We start from the raw sequence: 18,801 nt of genomic DNA, 5'->3' as shown, positions 1-18,801 counted from the left end.
AATCTTTTGTCTCCTTTACTCCTTTATTCTCTAAAATTTCGAAGTACATTCTCTGCTACCTGCCTGGAAGTGAACAACAGGGAAAATTTGGAGAACTTGTGCAAATGTCTATTCTATGTTCATCTTGATTATTCAAGTTTGGCTGAGTTTAGACTTCCAAGTTTGAAAAACATCTTCCCTCAACATGTGAAGAAGATCTTGATAATGTTTTCTTCTTAACTATTTTTTTTAATTTTTTAATTTATTTATGATAGTCACAGAGAGATAGAGAGAGAGGCAGAGACACAGGCAGAGGGAGAAGCAGGCTCCATGCACCGGGAGCCCGACGTGGGATTCGATCCCCGGTCTCCAGGATCGTGCCCTGGGCCAAAGGCAGGCGCCAAACCGCTGCGCCACCCAGGGATCCCAATCATGTTTTCTTCTAACGTCCTGCACTGCACTGAGAAATATCATGCCTCCTTGATTCTCCCATCATTCTTGATAGCTTTTATTTTTTCTTGGGAGGTTTTGGATTCTTCCCTTTACACCTGAGGATTTGAAACTTCACCCTAACTTCTAAGATGGGGACCTCACATCTGAGCAGTCACATGCTCAAGTTTTGCTCCCCCTCCCCTTTTTTTCCTTCCCATCTCCTTTCTCCCCCTGCTGGAAAATACTTAGCCATAATTTTATGAAAAACGTCCCTTGATTCTCTCACCTACTTGAGGACTATAGCAAGATAGAGGTTACATCTTTTCACTTCCTCCTATATCCTCAAACTATTCTTTCAGTGCCCCCCCCCAATCCTATCTCATTATGCTGTATTCTGGATAATTTCTTTAGAGCTGTCATAAAGCTCATGAATCTTCACTTTGGTTATATGCAATGTGCTACTGAACACAACCATTGTATTTTTATTTTTAATTACTTGATGTATATATTTAAATCTACAGGTTACTTTTGTTTCTTATTTCTATTGTTTCCTGGTCTTTTAACTCTTTAAATACATGTATCTGTTTTATATTCCAAATCTGTTAATTTCGACATTGATTATATTGGAAATTTCAATTTGCTATATTTTTCTACTGTTTCTTGCTCCTGATCACCTAATTCCAATTCTGCTCTACAGTTTTCTAAAATGTCACATCCCGTTCATTGGACCCTAATTGTGAGATAAAAAATTGAGTTTGCCATTAAAGTGGCTTTTCTGTAGCTGACATCTTTGAATTCACATTTCACATTGTTTCTGGACTCCGAAATTTTCCTTTGCTTTCTTATCAATGCAGCAATGAAACAGGAAGAAAAAAAAAAAGTTTTCCAAAACTTTTTGGTATTCTATCCGAGTTATATTTCTTTAGTTTTCTAATGCACCAGATTGGCAGAAGGGGAAGTTGCAATTCTATGTCACTCTTTTATATCCAACCAAGAATGAACTTGGAGTCACAGAGGCTAGATTCATCCTCTCACCTGCAGCATCCACTAAAACATAAAACATAAAATGTATGAAATAACAGTTTTCAAGACACAAGATGTCAAACAATGAAGGATTGTTGAAAAACTAGAAGCAAAAAAGCTGTACTATGTGGTTTCCAAACTTATTGCCTTGAGAATCTTCAGGCTGCACCACAGCAGAAGGGGAGCCCGGCAAAGGTGAGGAGATAGAGTGATGGTAGGGCTACTGCATAGCAGAAAGTAACAGAGAGAGCAGGGGTACACAGAAATGGAACTCTGCAGATCTAAAGTTCCCCTAGGGTACCTAACAGGGTCAGCATGTAAATGACAGGAAACTAGCTAAGGTTGTATTAGCTTGCTGGGCTGCTGTCCCAAATACCACAGACTGAATGACTTGAAAAACAAAAATTTATTTTCTCACAGGTCTGGAGTCTAGAAGTCCAAGATTCAGGTGTCATCAGGGTTAGTTTCCTCTGAGCCCTCTCTCCTCTTGTAGATGACCACCTACTCCTGCTCTCTTCACATGGTCTTCCCTTTGTGCCTCTTTGGGTCCTCATCTCCTCTTTTCCCATTGTATTGGATTAAAAACCATGCTAATGATTTCATTTTCACTAAATTGCTACTTTAGAAGGCTTATCTCTAAATATAGTCAAATTCTTCAGCACTGTAGATTAGTGGTTCAATATATGAATTTAGGGGAGGAGTTCAGCCATAACAGTCCACTTTCTGCCCCCCCCATATTCAAGTTCTTCTTTCATACAGAACGCATTTATTCCATCTCAACAGCCCCAAATGTCTTAACTCATTCCCACATATACTCTAAATTCAAATTTTCATTTAAATATCATCTAAATCGGGTGTGGGTGAAACTCAAGGTATGATTCATCCTGAAACAAAACTCCTCTCCAGCTGTGAATCTTTGTAACCAGATACATTAACTGCTCTCCAAATACAATGGTAGGACAGGCATAAGTTAGACATTCCAACTCTAAAAGGGATACATTAGAAAAAAAGGAAAGGATGATGGGTTCCAAGCAAGTCTGAAACCTAGCAGAGAAAATTCCATAAGATGTTAAGGTTCAGGAATAATCCTTTTTTGGCTTTGGGCCTTCCTGGTTAGTAGCCCTGCCCTGTAGAACCTCCAGTCCAAGTGTGGTGGCCCCACTCCTTTGACTCAGGCCTTGGCCTTCTGGCCCTTGGTGAAATGACTGTCCCTGCTGACCTCTGAGCCATCTTCAGGGTCATTCTTCCCTTCTCTAGAAGAATAACATGTTGTATCAAGATAGGCCTATTGGCCCATTCTAGAGAATCCTCTTCAGCATTTCTGAAGGTACAACCCAGGCTTATTTCTGGCTTCTGCTGAGATGGCTGGTTGGATCCATAAGTCATACATCAGTAATCTTTTAGCAAATCATTGTGTAGTCATGTTCTCAGTGTTCTCTCTGGAATATGCTTTCTCAGTTTGCAATATGGGTGGGCTCAGAATTTTCCAAACCTTCAAGTTTTGTTTCCCTTAGGTTTAGTAATTGCTTCTTCAATTTGTCTCTCTCTCTCTTCTTGATTTTACTATTAGCAGCAAAGAGAAACTGGATGCATCCTTCAACACTTTGTGTAGGAATATCATCAGCTAAATCACCAAGTTCATCCCTTGCAAATTTTACCTTTCATAAAGCACTAGGGCACAATTAGGCCAAGTTTTACAACTTTATAACAAGAATTGCCTTTCATCTAGTTTCCAATCATATGCTCATCATTTTCCTCTGAGACCTCATCAGAAGCCTTGCCTACATTTGTCCTTCTAACAACATCCGGTTGGGTGATGATATGTGTGTCCTTTTTCCACAGCTCTCCTCTTCTTTCTCAGCCTTTACCAGAATCATCTTTAATGGTCATATTTCTGCCAAGAGTCTCTTGAAGGCAATCTATGCCTCTTCTAACATGCACCTCAAGACTCAGCCTCTCCCCATTGTCCAGTTTCAAAACTACTACCACATTTGTAGGTTTTTGTAACAGCAGCATCCCACTTCCTGGCACGAAAATCTGTATTACTTTCCTTGAACTGCAATAATGCAACAGAAATGTATTTCTTCCCAATTCTGGAAGTTTGCAGTACAAGATCATTGTGGGGACATGACTCAGCCCATAACACAAGACAAAGAGAATATTACTGGGTACGCTTATGAGGCTGGGAATAGTGCCTACTCCCATTAGCTCCATCAGATACCTTATAATTCACAGAGCATCTGGTACAGTACTTTGTATTGCTCAGGAGTGAGCCATCAGTACCCCTAGGCTAAACACTGCTCTGAGCCTGCATAACAATCTTAAAACCAACACCTAAAAGGATCATATTGTCTCCAAATAATTAACAGCTTTTCAGAACAAAGTTCAAGAGTATGTATGAGAATACAAAAAATATCCAGTACAGTAAGGGTGGCATTAACTGTGAGTGGCATCTAATCAACAGTGACTAGGCATTAAAGAAGCAGGAGAATACGACCCTTATGAGTAGGAAACTCAATGAAAACCAAACCAGAACCAACACAGATTTTTGAAGAACCAGACAAGGTCATTGTATCAGTTACTAAATGTCATATAGCCAAAGATTTAAGTGGAGACATGGAATATACAAAAGGTATTGAATGTTTTCATTGTTTCAAGACAGAGACAAGGATGATTTTGTTGAATAGAAATGGTTTAAAGAATCATTCAAGGAGAATGCCTCTTATCCCTTGAAGGGCTTTTACTGGGGCTCAGAATAAGTTTTGTCTTGAGCTCAGCAGGGAGAGTCACAGAATCTGTGGACTTTGAGGGAGAATTCTGATGCAGCAATGTGTCTCAGGATGGGCGGGACCAGGTGCTGGCACGAGCAGAGAGGGGACTCGGTTGTCCTACTGCCAGAATTACTGACATCTTTGTTTTTTCCACTAGTCACCTAACTTTATTGAGTTTTCTTTTCATTACCTAAAAAAAGTGTAGCATTTCTTTTAAATCTAAGCCACTATTCGATGAGCCCAGTTTATTATTCTACCCTGTGCTACTGGTCCTGGATTCTGCTATAGGCAGTCAGCTTCTAGCATAATAAATTGAGTAAATTGAATAGTTTTAAGTAATATCCTTTTTTAAGATTTATTTATCTATTTTGGAGAGAGAGAGAGAAAGAGAGAGAGAGAGAGAGATAAAGAGAAAGCTTGTTAGCAGGGGGAAGGGCAGAGAGAGAGAGAATCCTTAAGCAGACTCCTATTGAGCACAGAGCCTGATGCCAGGGCTTGATCCCAGGACTCTGAGATCATGACCTGAGTTGAAATCAAGAGTCAGATGCTCAACCAACTGAGCCACTCAGGTGTCCTCAAATCACTTAATTTTTTTGGAGTCATTTTTTCTCAGTTTGTTCTTATTATCATAGTAATTCACTATATGATATATAAGAGTCTATTACAATGCCTCAGACTTAACTCATTATCACCCCCAGGGTAACCTGGTTCTCCTACTTACATTCTTTTTGGGGGCTTCATATATACCTCATCCCTGGTCTCTCACTCAGTTAGAAAGAATCTATGTGAAGCCAGCCTCTTCTCTCTTTTTCTACCATCCTTACTCTATGAATTTGGGTGTCTTCTAATCTGGATATCCCACTCATTTCTCTTTAATCTACCTATCATAATTATGATTATCTTTGTCCCCCTCAAATACAAGTTTGAGCACGCCCCTCTCATTTAAATCCCTTAAATAATTCCCACTGCCTTTAAGATGAACACAGCATAGTATATCCTCTGGAGCCTACCTTCAACCTGCCCTCATATCATGCATTGCTGTATGCCTTATAATTCTAACTACTCACTACAAATGGATCCATCAAACTCTGGCGTGCATAAACTCGCTGATTCGCCCTGGAATGCTAATTCTCTGCTTGGCAAACCTGTATAGTTGTTAAGTTATTGATAAAAAATTGCCTTTCTGAAGGATTCTCCAGTCTACCAAATAGTATAAGCCTCTTTTTTCTTCCCTGGTTGGACACATCTGCCCCCTCCTCCACCTTCTTCTTTTGTGCTTTCATCACGTTCTTTTAGGATCATCCATTTAGAAGCCTATGTGCTTTCCCATGAAGCTTTCTACATCATATATCTTCATGTACCTAGAACAGTACCTCAAATATAGCAAATGTGCAGTGAGCACATGTTGCGTGATGGAGTACATGAATAATGAAACAAGCAGAGCCTAAACTGTATCAATTCTTATTTATTAATTATTTTGTTATTTTTATGCCATTTTTCCCCGTCTGAAATCTATAAGGACTATTGGTCTCTGTTACTAGTTTTTGTTTGCTTTTAGAAGAGTCACTGAGGATCCCAGTGAAGAAGATTATAGCCTTATCTGGAAATGATGTTGTGTGGATGTGCCATTTTATCATGTTTCTTTCTGAGTGTTCTCTCACTTGAAAATGCAAGTGAGTGGTATGACACTGGATTGGGCTTGTGTCTGATTAATAATTTCTGAAGGTGGCATATTGAGTGGCACAGTGTCCAGCTGGTGCTATTTTCAGCATAGAAACCTGTTATACTATGAGGCAGCATGAACAAGATGGAATGAATTGATATATTTCTCTCCTGAATTGGTTGGCAGTGCCTCAACACTGAAGTATCAAATTTGCTCAATGTGCTATTTGAGGGATTGTTTCTTCCTTTCCTCCACCAGCCTAAAGACTACAGTAGAAAATGATATATTAAACTATGTCCTTCTTCAGAGAGAACATCAAACACATTTCCAAGAAGATCAAATTAATATCCAACTACTTTCCCTGGTGGACTTGAAGAGGCATGTCCCTGAGCCAGATCTTCAGTTTTCTACTTTTTTGTTTTTAAGTTTCTCATTCTATGGGTAATGAGCATTAACTTTTACAACCAGAGGTTGATGCTGATAATATGAGAGAAAGGAATAGTTTATTTTATTTTATTTTTTTTAACTTTTATTTATTTATGATAGTCACAGAGAGAGAGAGAGGCAGAGACACAGGCAGAGGGAGAAGCAGGCTCCATGCACTGGGAGCCTGATGTGGGATTTGATCCTGGGTCTCCAGGATCGCGCCCTGGGCCAAAGGCAGGCGCCAAACCGCTGCGCCACCCAGGGATCCCAAGAAAGGAATAGTTTAAAAGTGGAGTGGGAATGACTTTAAATGCCAGAGGATTTATCTAAAAAGACTTTGTATTTTTCTATCCAGTGAATCCTCTTTTGAGTCCTGTCAGAATGACAGTAGACCTTTGGACATTTTCTTCCCTCTAATCATCACTATGAAAATCTGGAGAAGATAGGAAAATTAAATTGATACCTTGCTCTTTATGATGAAAATCCAGGCCTGCCCACTGCATTTTTGTTGGCCAGTCCCTTTCTAGATCAAAGTTGCCTTTCCTAGACATAAACTACTCAGTCATTCATTCAATGGCCACCTGTGATGTCACTGTCCCACTGGTAGGTGATAGGTCAATTTTGAAACTGGCATGAGTTCCGACTATGGGTTTGGTCTGAGGTTTACGTTCAGATTTCTGCTTTACCATTTACAACTGTATGTCTGGGCACCTCTTCTCCTTAGTTTCCTTGTCTGTAAAATAATACTTTTCACAGAGCTTTGCAGTAGGCATCAGATGAGAAATATGTAAAGGACCAGCAGGTGCCTAGAGTCTGATGTAGCACAAGACTCTCTCTTTTCCTATGTGTTAAAGGTGATCACATATCTGATGCAGTGTTCATTTTATTAAAGCAAGGAAAAAGCCTTCATCAGAGGGCACTGCCTCTGCATTGATTCTTGCCATCCCTTGATCCACCAGCTGCGGTCCAGAGTCAATATTTCTGTTGGTTTTCTTCCCCTGCACACGGACATTGGGGGCAACAGCAGACAGCTGTCCCAGGCATGCTAAACTGAACTACAACATTAACCAGGTTGAGAAAGATCTTCCATAACCGGAAACAGTAAAACACAGAAAACCTCCCAGGATCACAATCACCTCCTTGGGAGTGGCCAGGAGGACGGTGAAAGGTGCTAATCTTGGGTGTCTCCCCAAATACAGTTCTATCACAGACAACACTGCAGCCAGGGTCTGCTAAATTGGGAGGTGCCTGGCTTCCCCTGCTGTGTAAATCCATGCATCATCATTTCTGTGGCTGCACAGGTTGGGAAGACTGTGGATGGAGAATGGGGATGGGAGTGAGATATCTTAGTTGCCCTTACACGACTATGAATGTTGGAGGGGCTTGTGCTGTTTCCCTAACAAAATTATCTTGCACCAGACAGCATGGTGGTGATTGAAAGCATACTCTCTGGAGCTAGGATTCCTGGGTGGATGTCCTGGCTATACTCTTGCTTCAGCTCTCATTCCTTTAGGCAAATCATTTTATTTTTGACCTCGGTTTTCTCAAAGCATAAAATGATGTTGATAATAATAGTAGTTAACTTCTAGAGTTATTTTAAGTCAAATAAAATAATGCGTATGAATTGCTTAGAATGATGCCTGACAAATAATAGTCTGTACTCAGTAAATGCTATATTTGCTCTCTTTGCAGCAAGTCACTGACGCCCTTGAGCAAAAAGCGTTGGCTTTTGGACTGCTCTTACTCAAGCTCTAAGACAGCTCTGGTACACTTGCTTTTCAGCTAGCACTCCAATGATCCTATGAAGGTCGCCTTTTCCCATATCTTTTGTTCCTGGAGACCCCTGAGGCTTAAGGTTGTATGTATCTTCTTTTCTTAGCAAATCAATATCCATTACGTAGAGCTCACAATTACAGCTTTTCCTGGAGGAAAAATATTAATGGATTCTGTCAAGACCATGAGACAGCCACTTCCCTACGTAATGGCTCTTGAGTTCCCTAAAAGCCTGTGCTTCCGTTAGAAAGTGATAAGGAAGCTTCCAATAAGCTCAGGAGTCTACTCAATATTTCCCACTTCCTCGGTGCTGATTAGTAGGGGGACATGCGCGGCCCACCACTAAGTCCTGTAAGTCACATGGGCAGAGGCGCTTCCTGACATTTAGGACCCATTACCAGTCCCTGGGGACAAGGGGAGCCCTTCAGGCTTCCGTGGCAGCAGCGGCTAATTTACAGACATTCAAAAAACTAAATAAATGAATGAATGGATCATATAAAATTAAAAAACAAAACAAAGCAAAACAAAAAACAGGAGCGCCTGGGTGGCTCAGTGGTTGAGCATCTGTCTGGCTCAGGTCCTGACCCCAGGGTCCTGGGATCAAGTTCCCCATTTCTGCTTCTGCCTATGTCTCTGCCTCTGTGTCTCTTACGAACAAAACAAAACAAAACAAAACAAAACAAAACAAAACAAAAATTAAAAACCAAAACCAAAAGAAGGCCCCCAAAGTTTTCAGGAAATTGGGTTTTGGGGGACTATTGACAGGTTAACATGGTAACAATTAGACTTCAGAACTAGCAGCAGAGGTGCCTGGGTGGCTCAGTGGTTGAGCATCTGCCTTTGGCTCAGGTCTTGATCCTGAGGTCCTGGGATCGAGTCCTGCATCAGGCTCTCTGCAAGGAGCTCACTTCTCCCTCTCTTTATGTCCCTGCCTCTCTCTGTGTCGCTCATGAACAAATAAATAAAATCTTAAAACAAAAACAAAAACAAAAACTGGCAGCAAAGCTGCAAGCTCAGGCTATAAGCCCAGCTCCCCCTTAGTTCAGAGGCTCCATCTCTGTTTCTACCTCAACCCCCAACCCTGGAGAGAAAAAAAGTGGCATCTGGCCAAATTCCCCCAGAGTTACAGCTCTGATAACCAGGAGCAGAGTCTAACAAACTTCTTAGTAAGTTTATTTAAGTCAGGATTTTGCAGGTCTCCTGTGGGAAATCCTTGAGCAGGTGTCCAGCGCGGGGGGATTCCGCTTGCTGTGTGGCCACCTAGTGGCCGTTGTAGGAACTTCATCGATGGGTTGCAGGGCGCTGACTGCCCTGCAGCACATTTATGCACGGATAGGGAATGAGCACCGATTTTTTTTTTTTTTTTTTTTAGAATATTACTTCGCAATTCTAGCCCATCCCAAGCGCGTTTTTTAAAATTCTATAATTGGGCAGCACAGATTCCTTAAGAAAAAAGCAGCGTGGCTGTGCGGCGCTGGTTAGTATGTAGAATAACAGATGCTCTATGGGGAATGCTGGTTAGGTTTGGTTCGGTTTTGGATTGCCATCACTGCATTCCTGGCAGACTGATGTAAACATATATTTGAGATTCTTTCGCACAGTATTTAGGTAATATATTGCAACGGATGTGAATATGAATTCTGATTTATTTATTTTATTTTTTAAAGATATTTATTTATTTATTTATTTATTTATTTATTTATTTATTAGACACACACACACACACACACACACAGAGGCAGAGACACAGGCAGAGGGAGAAGCAGGCTCCATGCAGGGAGCCTGATGTGGGTCGTGATCCCGGGACTCTAGGATCATGCCCTGGGCCAAAGGCAGATGCCAAATCACTGAGCCACCCAGGGATCCCCCTGATTTATTTTTCTAAGTGTTTCTTAAAGGGACCTGTCCAAAAGTAAGCCGCGGAATCTATTGTCCACCCTCCGCCCCCTGAGATGTACAGCTACTGATATCTCTGCTCCAGTTTTCTTATTTTTTGTATTTATATTGTTTCTCTATGGGTTGCACTGTGTCTGCACCACTCAGTGGTCAGTGATTTGGGCAGAAGTTTTGGCCAAACTCTGTGAACTAGTAAAGTTTTGGCCATTATCTGTGGGTGAATTGGGGAACATTATCAAAGGTTAGTCTGCTTTCACTTCTCTGTCGGATTTTCCTTTTGGTGGTGCTCTCTAGGGTCCTCACCCCCACACCATTCTTTTCTCCAGTCAGCCAGGGGTTTGTGGAGAGCTCCTCATACCTGCTATGCTGCTCTCATTCCCAGGTGCTTTCTGGCTGGTCCTCTCCTTGCCCTTGCTGCAACCACCATCTCAGCCTAGCATCTCAGTCCTAATTGCCTTTTAGGTAGAGTCACTATTGCTGGTAAATCATCTGAGTTCTTGTTTCCCAATCCAAACCAGCCCTCTGTCATTAAGAAAATGTAAATATAAAATTAGATAAAAGGTCTTAGAAGGGGCAGTACATGTGATAGACTCTGAAGCTCAAGCCTCATTTAGCTTCCAGATAAATCTACCTTCGTCCAGTGACCCAGCTGAGAGAGTAACTCACTACCTATAAACAAATTCCCAGAGCTGTAACACGTTCAGTATTAATTTAGGCAGGTTCCAGCATCAGGAAGGGTTCTCTATCTGTGTATGGGGTGGGGCAGCGAGAAGTTCACAGGGCTAAGGAGGAAGACAGAGGTCCTTAGATGGTAGGTTGGGCAGGGCTGTCCATTCACAACAGGAATTCTGTCGGCAACTGTTCATTCAAGGAAGAAGACTCAAACTCTCAGAGGTGACGAGAGCCAGAAATATTAGGGCTATGAAATCATAATTGGCTCCATAACCAGAGACAGCCCTGGGCCTACAAGGAACCACCAGTATGGAGAAGCCATAAAGATGCTTCCTAATCCACAGATGATGTTGGAAGAAGAAGATCTCTAAGACGTAGCATCTGAAGAAAGAGTAGGTCAAGTCTCTAGGGGCTCAGGTAAGTAATAGGGGCAAGCATGGAGAATTCACTTTAAAATAAAAAAAAGGAGCTTAACTGTCAGAAGGCTTCTGGGGGTTATCTGAAGAACAGGGGAGAAGATTGGAAGTCTAGAGTTATTATCTAGGTGGGAAGCAATAAAGCAGGAGGACTCAGGTGGTACCATACAGAATTGGAGAGAGAGGAGGAATTTGGGAAAAAAAAATCAAATCAGTTTCCTGAATTTGGAACCCAAGGCAAAGGGACAGTGAATCGTTTGGATGAAATATGAGAATGATAGGAAAAATAATGAATGAATCAAGAAGGTGAGCCTTTTATAGGGGGAATAATGTATCACCAAAATACATATTGTTCATCAACGTGTGTGTTGTTCAAGCAGATACAAATATGTGACTCTCCCTTCGTTTTAGACATTGGAAGACTGTTGTTTGCTTTAATGAGACCAGTATATGTGATGCAGAATTTCTTTTTTTTCACCAATTTGCATAAAACATTTCAATTAGCATCTTTTGCTTTCAATATGCAATCATCAATATTCTGTCTTAAATGGATTGTTTTAAAGATTTTATTTATTTATTCATGAGAGACAGAGAGAGAGAGAGAGAGAGAGAGAGAGAGAGAGGCAGAGACACAGGCAGAGGGAGAACTAGGCTCCATGCAGGGAGCCCAATGCGGGACAGCACGTCCTGGGCCTAAGGCAGGCACTAAACCACTGAGCCACCCAGAGATCCCCTAAATGGATGGTTTTAATTAGAAAAACAAATGTTTATTAAAAGCTCAATGGGGCGCCTGAGTGGATCAGTCTGTTAAGCATCCTACTCTTGATTTTGACTCAGGTCATGATATCAAGGATATGAGATTGAGCCCTACATTGGGCTCCATGCTGGGCATAGAATCTGCTTGAGATTCTCTCTCTCCCTCTCCCTCTGCCCCTCCCTGTTTATGCATGCACTTGCTCTCTCTCTCTCTCCCTCTCAAATAAATAAATAAATAAATGCTCGCTAGGTGTAAAGTGCTGAGTCCCTGTTGTCTTTTGCCGATCTCACTTGTCCTCCCATCAACCAGTCAACATAGCAAGAAGAGTTTCATCAGGAACAACCAGCTTTCTTCCTTGATTTGCAGCCTTTATTTATTGAATCAGAAAATTCTCATTTCACACTTGAAAACTTCATTTTAGTAAATGAAACAATTGCATATAGCTTTAACAGGCAACAAAAAGAAAATAAAGAACACAAGAGAAGATGGTGGGAAACATTGGCATGAGAAACAGCTGAAATCATTCTTGGGACAGCCCCACACAGCATCATCAGGAAGGAGTAGAGATGGCACAAAAATTACACAGTAAGTGCTTGAATCTCTGCATTATAAAGATCTCATAAGCACCTCATGGGAGTTGTATTTCTTCTCTGCTGAAACTAATTTTCTGAAATTCTTATAACCCCCTGACTTCTGTCAGCTTTACAAGGAATTCTAAAAATTTAGCAGTTTAGAATTAGATTCTAGGGAATTTAACCAGGAACACTTCATGTCCTCCTTTGCTGCCATCACAATTTTAAGAACTACTCTGTAGTTAAGATGACTATTCTTCTGCCTCCTTCACTGATAGGACATAAGCCATACAGCTATCTACCTTTTAATTATTTAGTGGAATCAGATGACTTCCTGCACTGAATTTCTTGGCATTTCTGCAGGAGACAATTTCTTTTAAACCAGAATTAGTGGTAATCGTGTCAGATTCCAATTAAGTGAAGTAGTTTTATGCTCCCAATGTTTTGCTTCTTAGACTCAGGGGTGTAATTTAATATCCTCAAGGTTTTGAGTCTTTTTAAAGCAACTAGATTGACATTTTTAAGGAAAACACTAAAGCAAGGAGACTATTTTTGTTTTAGGCTAAAAAGCATTGAAAAGCTAAGAATTTTTTTGTACTATATGTCTACAATACAGGTTGTAAATTCTGTAGGTAAATAATTACAGAAAGAAGCTGTTTCTCGTCAACATTTTCTGTCCGGATAAAGAAATTTTGAAAAACTGCCAGAAGCTTGTGTAGCAAATATCTAGGGAAGGTTGTGAAGATCTTTCCGCCAGAATCCTCAACCTAGCCTTGCACAGCCATTTTGGATATCCAATTTCAAGTTCTAAATAAAAACAGATGGTTAAAAAGAAGTTATTTCCCCTAAAGTCTATAAGCATGTTATGTTTCAGTTACTCATTTTTATCTGCTAATTACAGTAACTTTTCTGGATTCTGTTGTACTACATTTGTTCACATTTTCCCAAATCTCCTTAGCCATGGCTAATTAAGCAGTCATTATAAAATGAACAAGCCTATCAAAAGAAAGAAAATCATCTTGTTTTTCATTACAGAAAGCTAAACATTTTGCTTGCACTAGGGAGCATTTCTCTCCACTCTTCAGTATGAGACAGGTCCATCGTTTTGGAGTGGAAGGACCATTAGAAATATCATCCCTTCCCCGTCCCAACAGAGGAAGTGTACTGGGGAGGTTTCCTTATAAGAATGTTTTGTGGGGGAAAGCTTCATATTATAACCAGTACATTATAGAAACTCAACAGAAATCAAAGAATGGATGAATGAACTGAAATGTAGCTGAAAAATGCTCTTTTGTCCCCCTTTGACAAAAATCACAATTTCTTGATAAATTTTCTAACATAGCCATAGCAACTCAAAAATGAAATCATCCCTCAGATATAATCAGTTATTGATGGGGTAAGTGAAACTTTGATGAAACTATCATGAAATAACTGTTCATGAGGAATGTACTTTCTCTGTAATTACCTACGCTATTACATTCTTTAGAATCCTTCATTAAAACCCATAAGTGCATATATGCTGGGCAAAAAAAGTTTGAGAAAGAAGTCTTGTTTTTGTTATGTCTAACATGTGTTGAGACTCTGACACTGTCAAATTCTAGCTTGCTTCTGCAATCAGGTCAGAAATTCTTGAAATATGCTCTGCTGAATTATCTGTTAGAAATGTTAGCATATCAGATAAAATAATTTCAACCATCCTATTCTTCTGATAAAGAGAGAAAGCCCCTACTTCTATCAATGAGGAGCAAAGAACACAAAGGATGCTAACGTTTAAGAAGTTAAAAAGTGGAGGGGTACCATCCGTCACAGGAACTTACCATTTTGGCACTTTGATTGAGATCGGCGATTCCTCTTGGATCTTTATTTGCAGGTTTCTATAATAAATAAATTTTACTGTGTCAGGAACTGTATCAGATATCATGTATAGACACGCATGAGCGCATACACGTGCAGACCATCTCTTCTTGATTCATTAAAAATCTAAGAAAGTTTGTAAGTTGCTATGGGAGAGGCTGGGGTGAGGGACAGGGGATGGTTCTGGTCAGTGAAGTTTTATCAGAAACCAGTGTTCCTCATAAACGTTGTGATGGATCTCTCCAACAGTGTACTTAGTAAGAGATTTCCAAACACTTTTCAAGTGCCAGAGTTTTCACCAAGAATACATTTCTTTCGAAATTCCAGTAAAAACAATTTATAAAAATGGGCTGTACTGATTGAGTGGGGACTGGGGAGAGATGCTCATTCAATTCCACCCCAACCGTACAGCACACTCTGAGATCCTTTTGTGTGACAGGAAAATTCTGCAGAACCACAGACTTAAATCTATCTTACTCATAAGCCATTAATAAAGAAAGTATAATGAGAATTGTTGATTTGAAAAAAATACATAGTTGAGAATCTTGGTGGTTTTAGTGCCCATCTCTGAATAATTGTTCTACCAGAGACCTTGAGGCTACAGATGCAGATACAGAGACTCTGACAGTTCAGAAGATCCTAGAGATCCTGTAATAACTTTTTTTGACTCAGTCTCTAAGGCGTTGCATGCAAATTTGGCTAATGTGTTTCTCTTTCATTAATATTGATCAGGGAATACATTCCAGTCAGTGGAAAGCCCTCAGGCTGATAAGGCCCTGCTGGAAGCCATCACTGGGTTTTGACTCCTGAAAATCAGGGTTGGGGGTAGGGTATGGCTAGTGAGGCATTCATCTCAAAAGCACCATTTAAGGGGCACAAACAAACTCAGTAATTGTGAAAAATAATGTGTTAAAAATCTGTTTTTAAAAATCTAATCTAATTCCCAAGAGTTCATGATGAACACAATGTCAGTATTTTACCTAAAGGTAGTATCTGACTGTGCATGAATGACCAAGCATGACTTCTCGTGCTCTTCTCAAACGAATCCCAGCCCTGATGATAAGTAGGACCTGTCCTATTTCTACCTCAAATCAGAGAGCTATGTTATATTATTGGACTTATTCAAGGAACCAGCAAATGGTTAAGTGGCACCAAAATTATTATTGAAATGGCCACGGATCAGTACAACTAACAGAAAAGAAGTAAGGGACCATACCAGTGTGATGTAGTGTGGACTTGAAAAACTGGTGGGAAGCCTCTCCAAGGACTCTGCAGTTCTTTGCTAGTGAAAAGAAAGACTGTTAACCTTCAATCTGTATTCAAACAAATGTGACTGTTTCTTAAGTTGGCTATATAAATTTTCTAGCTATCTCTGGAATACAACCTAGTAAATGGGAACAATATTCTTCCCTTGGCTATTCTCTTATAATGAAGGAGTCACAATCATACACTCGAGACGAGTGGGAGTTTCTTTACATGTGATGATGAGAATCACACAAGTCCTTCAGCCTCCAAATCTTAACTGAATTGTCCAAATGTCTGAAATCCCTCTTTTTGAACCTTGAAGATCTTTGAGGACCTCCAAAACTTACTGTTCTAATACAGAGATGCCTGGATGAGGTTATCCTCTTTAAAGTGTTTTCTGTTAGCCCTCAGTGGACATTTGTACAACTAGAAAACATGATCCAGGGGAAACAGGACCTACCTAGGAGAGGTACTGAGTGCCAGAGGAAAAAAATAACTAAGCATCATTAATGTAACAGGGAAAGGACATCAAGAGACTTTTCCCAAACTATAATTTTGCTGAAAACTGGCCATTGATGGGTAACTAATGTGTCAAACAAGCACCAGCTAAATAACTGCTATTTATAAAAATTTATAATGAATAATACTCAAAGCCTAAATGAGACATTTGACACCATGAGCTCTCCTGTATAATCTGTGTTTATAACATATTATGGTACATATACCATTAATAGTGAATTTAACTTATACATATATCTAACAATATTTATTAAGCTCCTCTTCTTTATTCTCTCATTTAAGTACAATGCCAAAGCATTTAAGGAACTTGCATTCTAGAAATGAAACAAATATGCCCCAAACTCTATGTGATCCTCTGGTTGACTTCTGTGAATTTTCATCATTGATCACATACTCAGGCTCCTTTCAGCTGACTCTCTTCTCTGGGAACACAACTGTTTTTCTTATTAATTCATAAAGCATGTTAACACATATTAAGTGCTACATATATAACAAACACTGTGATAAGTACATTTACATAGTTTCTTATTTAAATCTCAAGGCAAATATACAAGATTGATAATAGCATCATGTTGTTCATATCACAAAATCTGAGTGTAAGCCTAAAAAATTACCACACAATATTTTCCATCCATTCCAGTGGACAATTAAAACTTGCTTTTATAATCTTGGGGTCATCACTGGTATAATAAAAAGTATAAATAATAAAAATAGTAAACCATCATACAACCAGAGAAAGATTAACTAACCATCCTTAAATAGTCGATTGAATTTCAGTGGAAGCATTTCTGGTATACTGTCATATATGTATTTCTGGGGATTAAGTGGGACCATGTTCTGTAATATTGTGAAGTAACAAACACAGGGATTATGAGACATGTAGAGTTGGGGCAAAGCATTCAAAACCTGTGGATCTGTGTTACCAGATCACCACTAACAACAACAACAAAAAATCCTAATTTAAAAATACTAGCATTATCATATTTTCATCAACATATGCATCTGATAATGGTCAGCTAATATTTAGCCTCTGAATTTAAGGCTTATTTTCCCTCCTTCAAGACAGTCCTCTTGGGAAATTTCATCAGTATTGTCTTATCAATAATGCTTTCTTCACTGATTAATTCTTCTTAAGGGAATGACTTTGTAGCTTAATTTGGACATTTACAGTTTTTTCCATGAACTGAAGGCGCTGGAAATCATAGCTGTTATTAAATGCAGTAAACAAGCTGCTAATTGTAGGGACTTAACCAAGATTGTTGGTTTTTCCTTTAAGTTTTCGTATATCGCTAAAGCTGTTATTTCAATCAGCTTTTTCCTTTAGTGTAAAATATACCCAAAAAATGCATGAGTACTAAATGTAAAGAAAGGATGGATTTTCACAAACAAGCAATGGAAGTTGCTAAAAGTTGCCCAAAATCAAAAAATAAAACTTTATTTCCTCCTCTGAAGATTCTTTCTTCCCTTCACTACCTGGTTTTCTAATAATGTAGATGAGCTTTGCCAGTTCTTAAACTTGATATCAATTCAGTCATACCGTGTGCTTTGGGATTTGGCATCTTCTTAACAGTGTGAGATTTATTCACATGGTAGGTATCAGTAGTTCATTTATTACTGTTTTTCTCTGTAATGGTCCACTGTATAAATATATATCAATTTGTTCATCCATTTTAATGTTATTGGATATTTTTTATTGTTTTCACTTTTTGCAAATAATACTATTGACACATAACTGTAAATGTTTTCCCATGTACATGTACAGATTTCTGTTGGGTGTATTCATATGACAGGAAATGCTGGGTCATAAGGTTTATGCATGATTAGTTTTAATACTTAGCACCAATTTTCCCCATAGTTATACTGTTTAAAGTCTTGTTAGCTTTGTATGAGAGTTTTCCTTGTCCATATCCTCACAAGTACTTAGTATTGTTGTCCTTTATTTATTTTTAACATTTCATAGGAAAATACAATACAGATAAAACACACAAAAAACTGGTTCATGGCTTATTGACTAATTTTAGGTAAATATCCTTGTAATCACTCCCTTGGCTATGCAATAAAACTTTGCCACTTCAAGTTTCCTATCACTATTTTCACCTACCACCTCCCTCTAAATTAGTCACATTCCTGATTTAAAATAATGACCTCACTCTTGCATGTCATTATACTTTTACCCCCAAACATTTACCTCTCAAGACTATAATTTAGTTTGTACATTTTTTAACTTTAAATTTTTTACTAGGAAAAATACATATATTTCTGTGTATATTGCAGTTTGAATTAATTTTGTTTATGGTTTGAGGACTGAATCAAAGTGAGTCTTTGTACATATGGATACTTTACTCTCCTGTGAAGTCACCTTTGTAATTCCCGACAGTCATGCTGTCTCTCTTATTTTTTTCTGCTCAGTCTGCCTGAAAGTTTATAAGATTTATTAATTACTAGAAAACAACTTTTGCTTTCATTGTTTTCTTATGAGTTTGTTTGTTTTTTATTTTGTTGGTGCCCAGTACTTACTGTTTTCCTAACTTGCATGGAGTTTTATTTGCTTTTCTTTTTTCTTCTTCTTCTTCCTTTTTTTTTTTTTTGTTTCTTAAAATGAAAGCTAATATCATTGATATGACACTTTTTTCTTTTCTAGTATAAGCATTTAGTGCTATAAATTTCTTTAATTACTGATTTCACTACTTCCTACAGATTTTGGTATGTTTTGTTCCATTTTCCTTTACTTTAAAGTATTTTCTATCCCCCCTTTTGATTTCTTTTTAAAGATTTTACATTTTCATTCATGAGAGACACGCAG

At 39.0% G+C, this 18,801-nt stretch overlaps 1 protein-coding gene across 1 annotated transcript in view; it reads right to left on the bottom strand.

The window, feature by feature from the left end:
- Nucleotides 1-1,378: 1,378 nt before the first annotated feature.
- Nucleotides 1,379-18,801, bottom strand: part of ADAM7 (ADAM metallopeptidase domain 7) — an 80,314-nt gene continuing 62,891 nt past the window's right edge. The window contains exons 21-25 of the mRNA XM_041767418.1: nt 14,198-14,254; nt 7,236-7,349; nt 5,867-5,964; nt 3,303-3,490; nt 1,379-1,458 (exon numbers count right to left, since the gene is read on the bottom strand). Of these exons, the coding sequence (XP_041623352.1) occupies nt 1,379-1,458; nt 3,303-3,490; nt 5,867-5,964; nt 7,236-7,349; nt 14,198-14,254 (537 nt within the window). The remainder of the gene's footprint in view (nt 1,459-3,302; nt 3,491-5,866; nt 5,965-7,235; nt 7,350-14,197; nt 14,255-18,801) is intronic.

This window comes from Vulpes lagopus, chromosome 8 (genome assembly GCF_018345385.1).
Source record: "Vulpes lagopus strain Blue_001 chromosome 8, ASM1834538v1, whole genome shotgun sequence".
Classification (NCBI taxonomy): Eukaryota; Metazoa; Chordata; class Mammalia; order Carnivora; family Canidae; genus Vulpes; species Vulpes lagopus.
The sequence above is the reverse complement of the archived record's forward strand: the minus strand, read 5'-3'. Positions and strand labels throughout refer to the sequence as shown.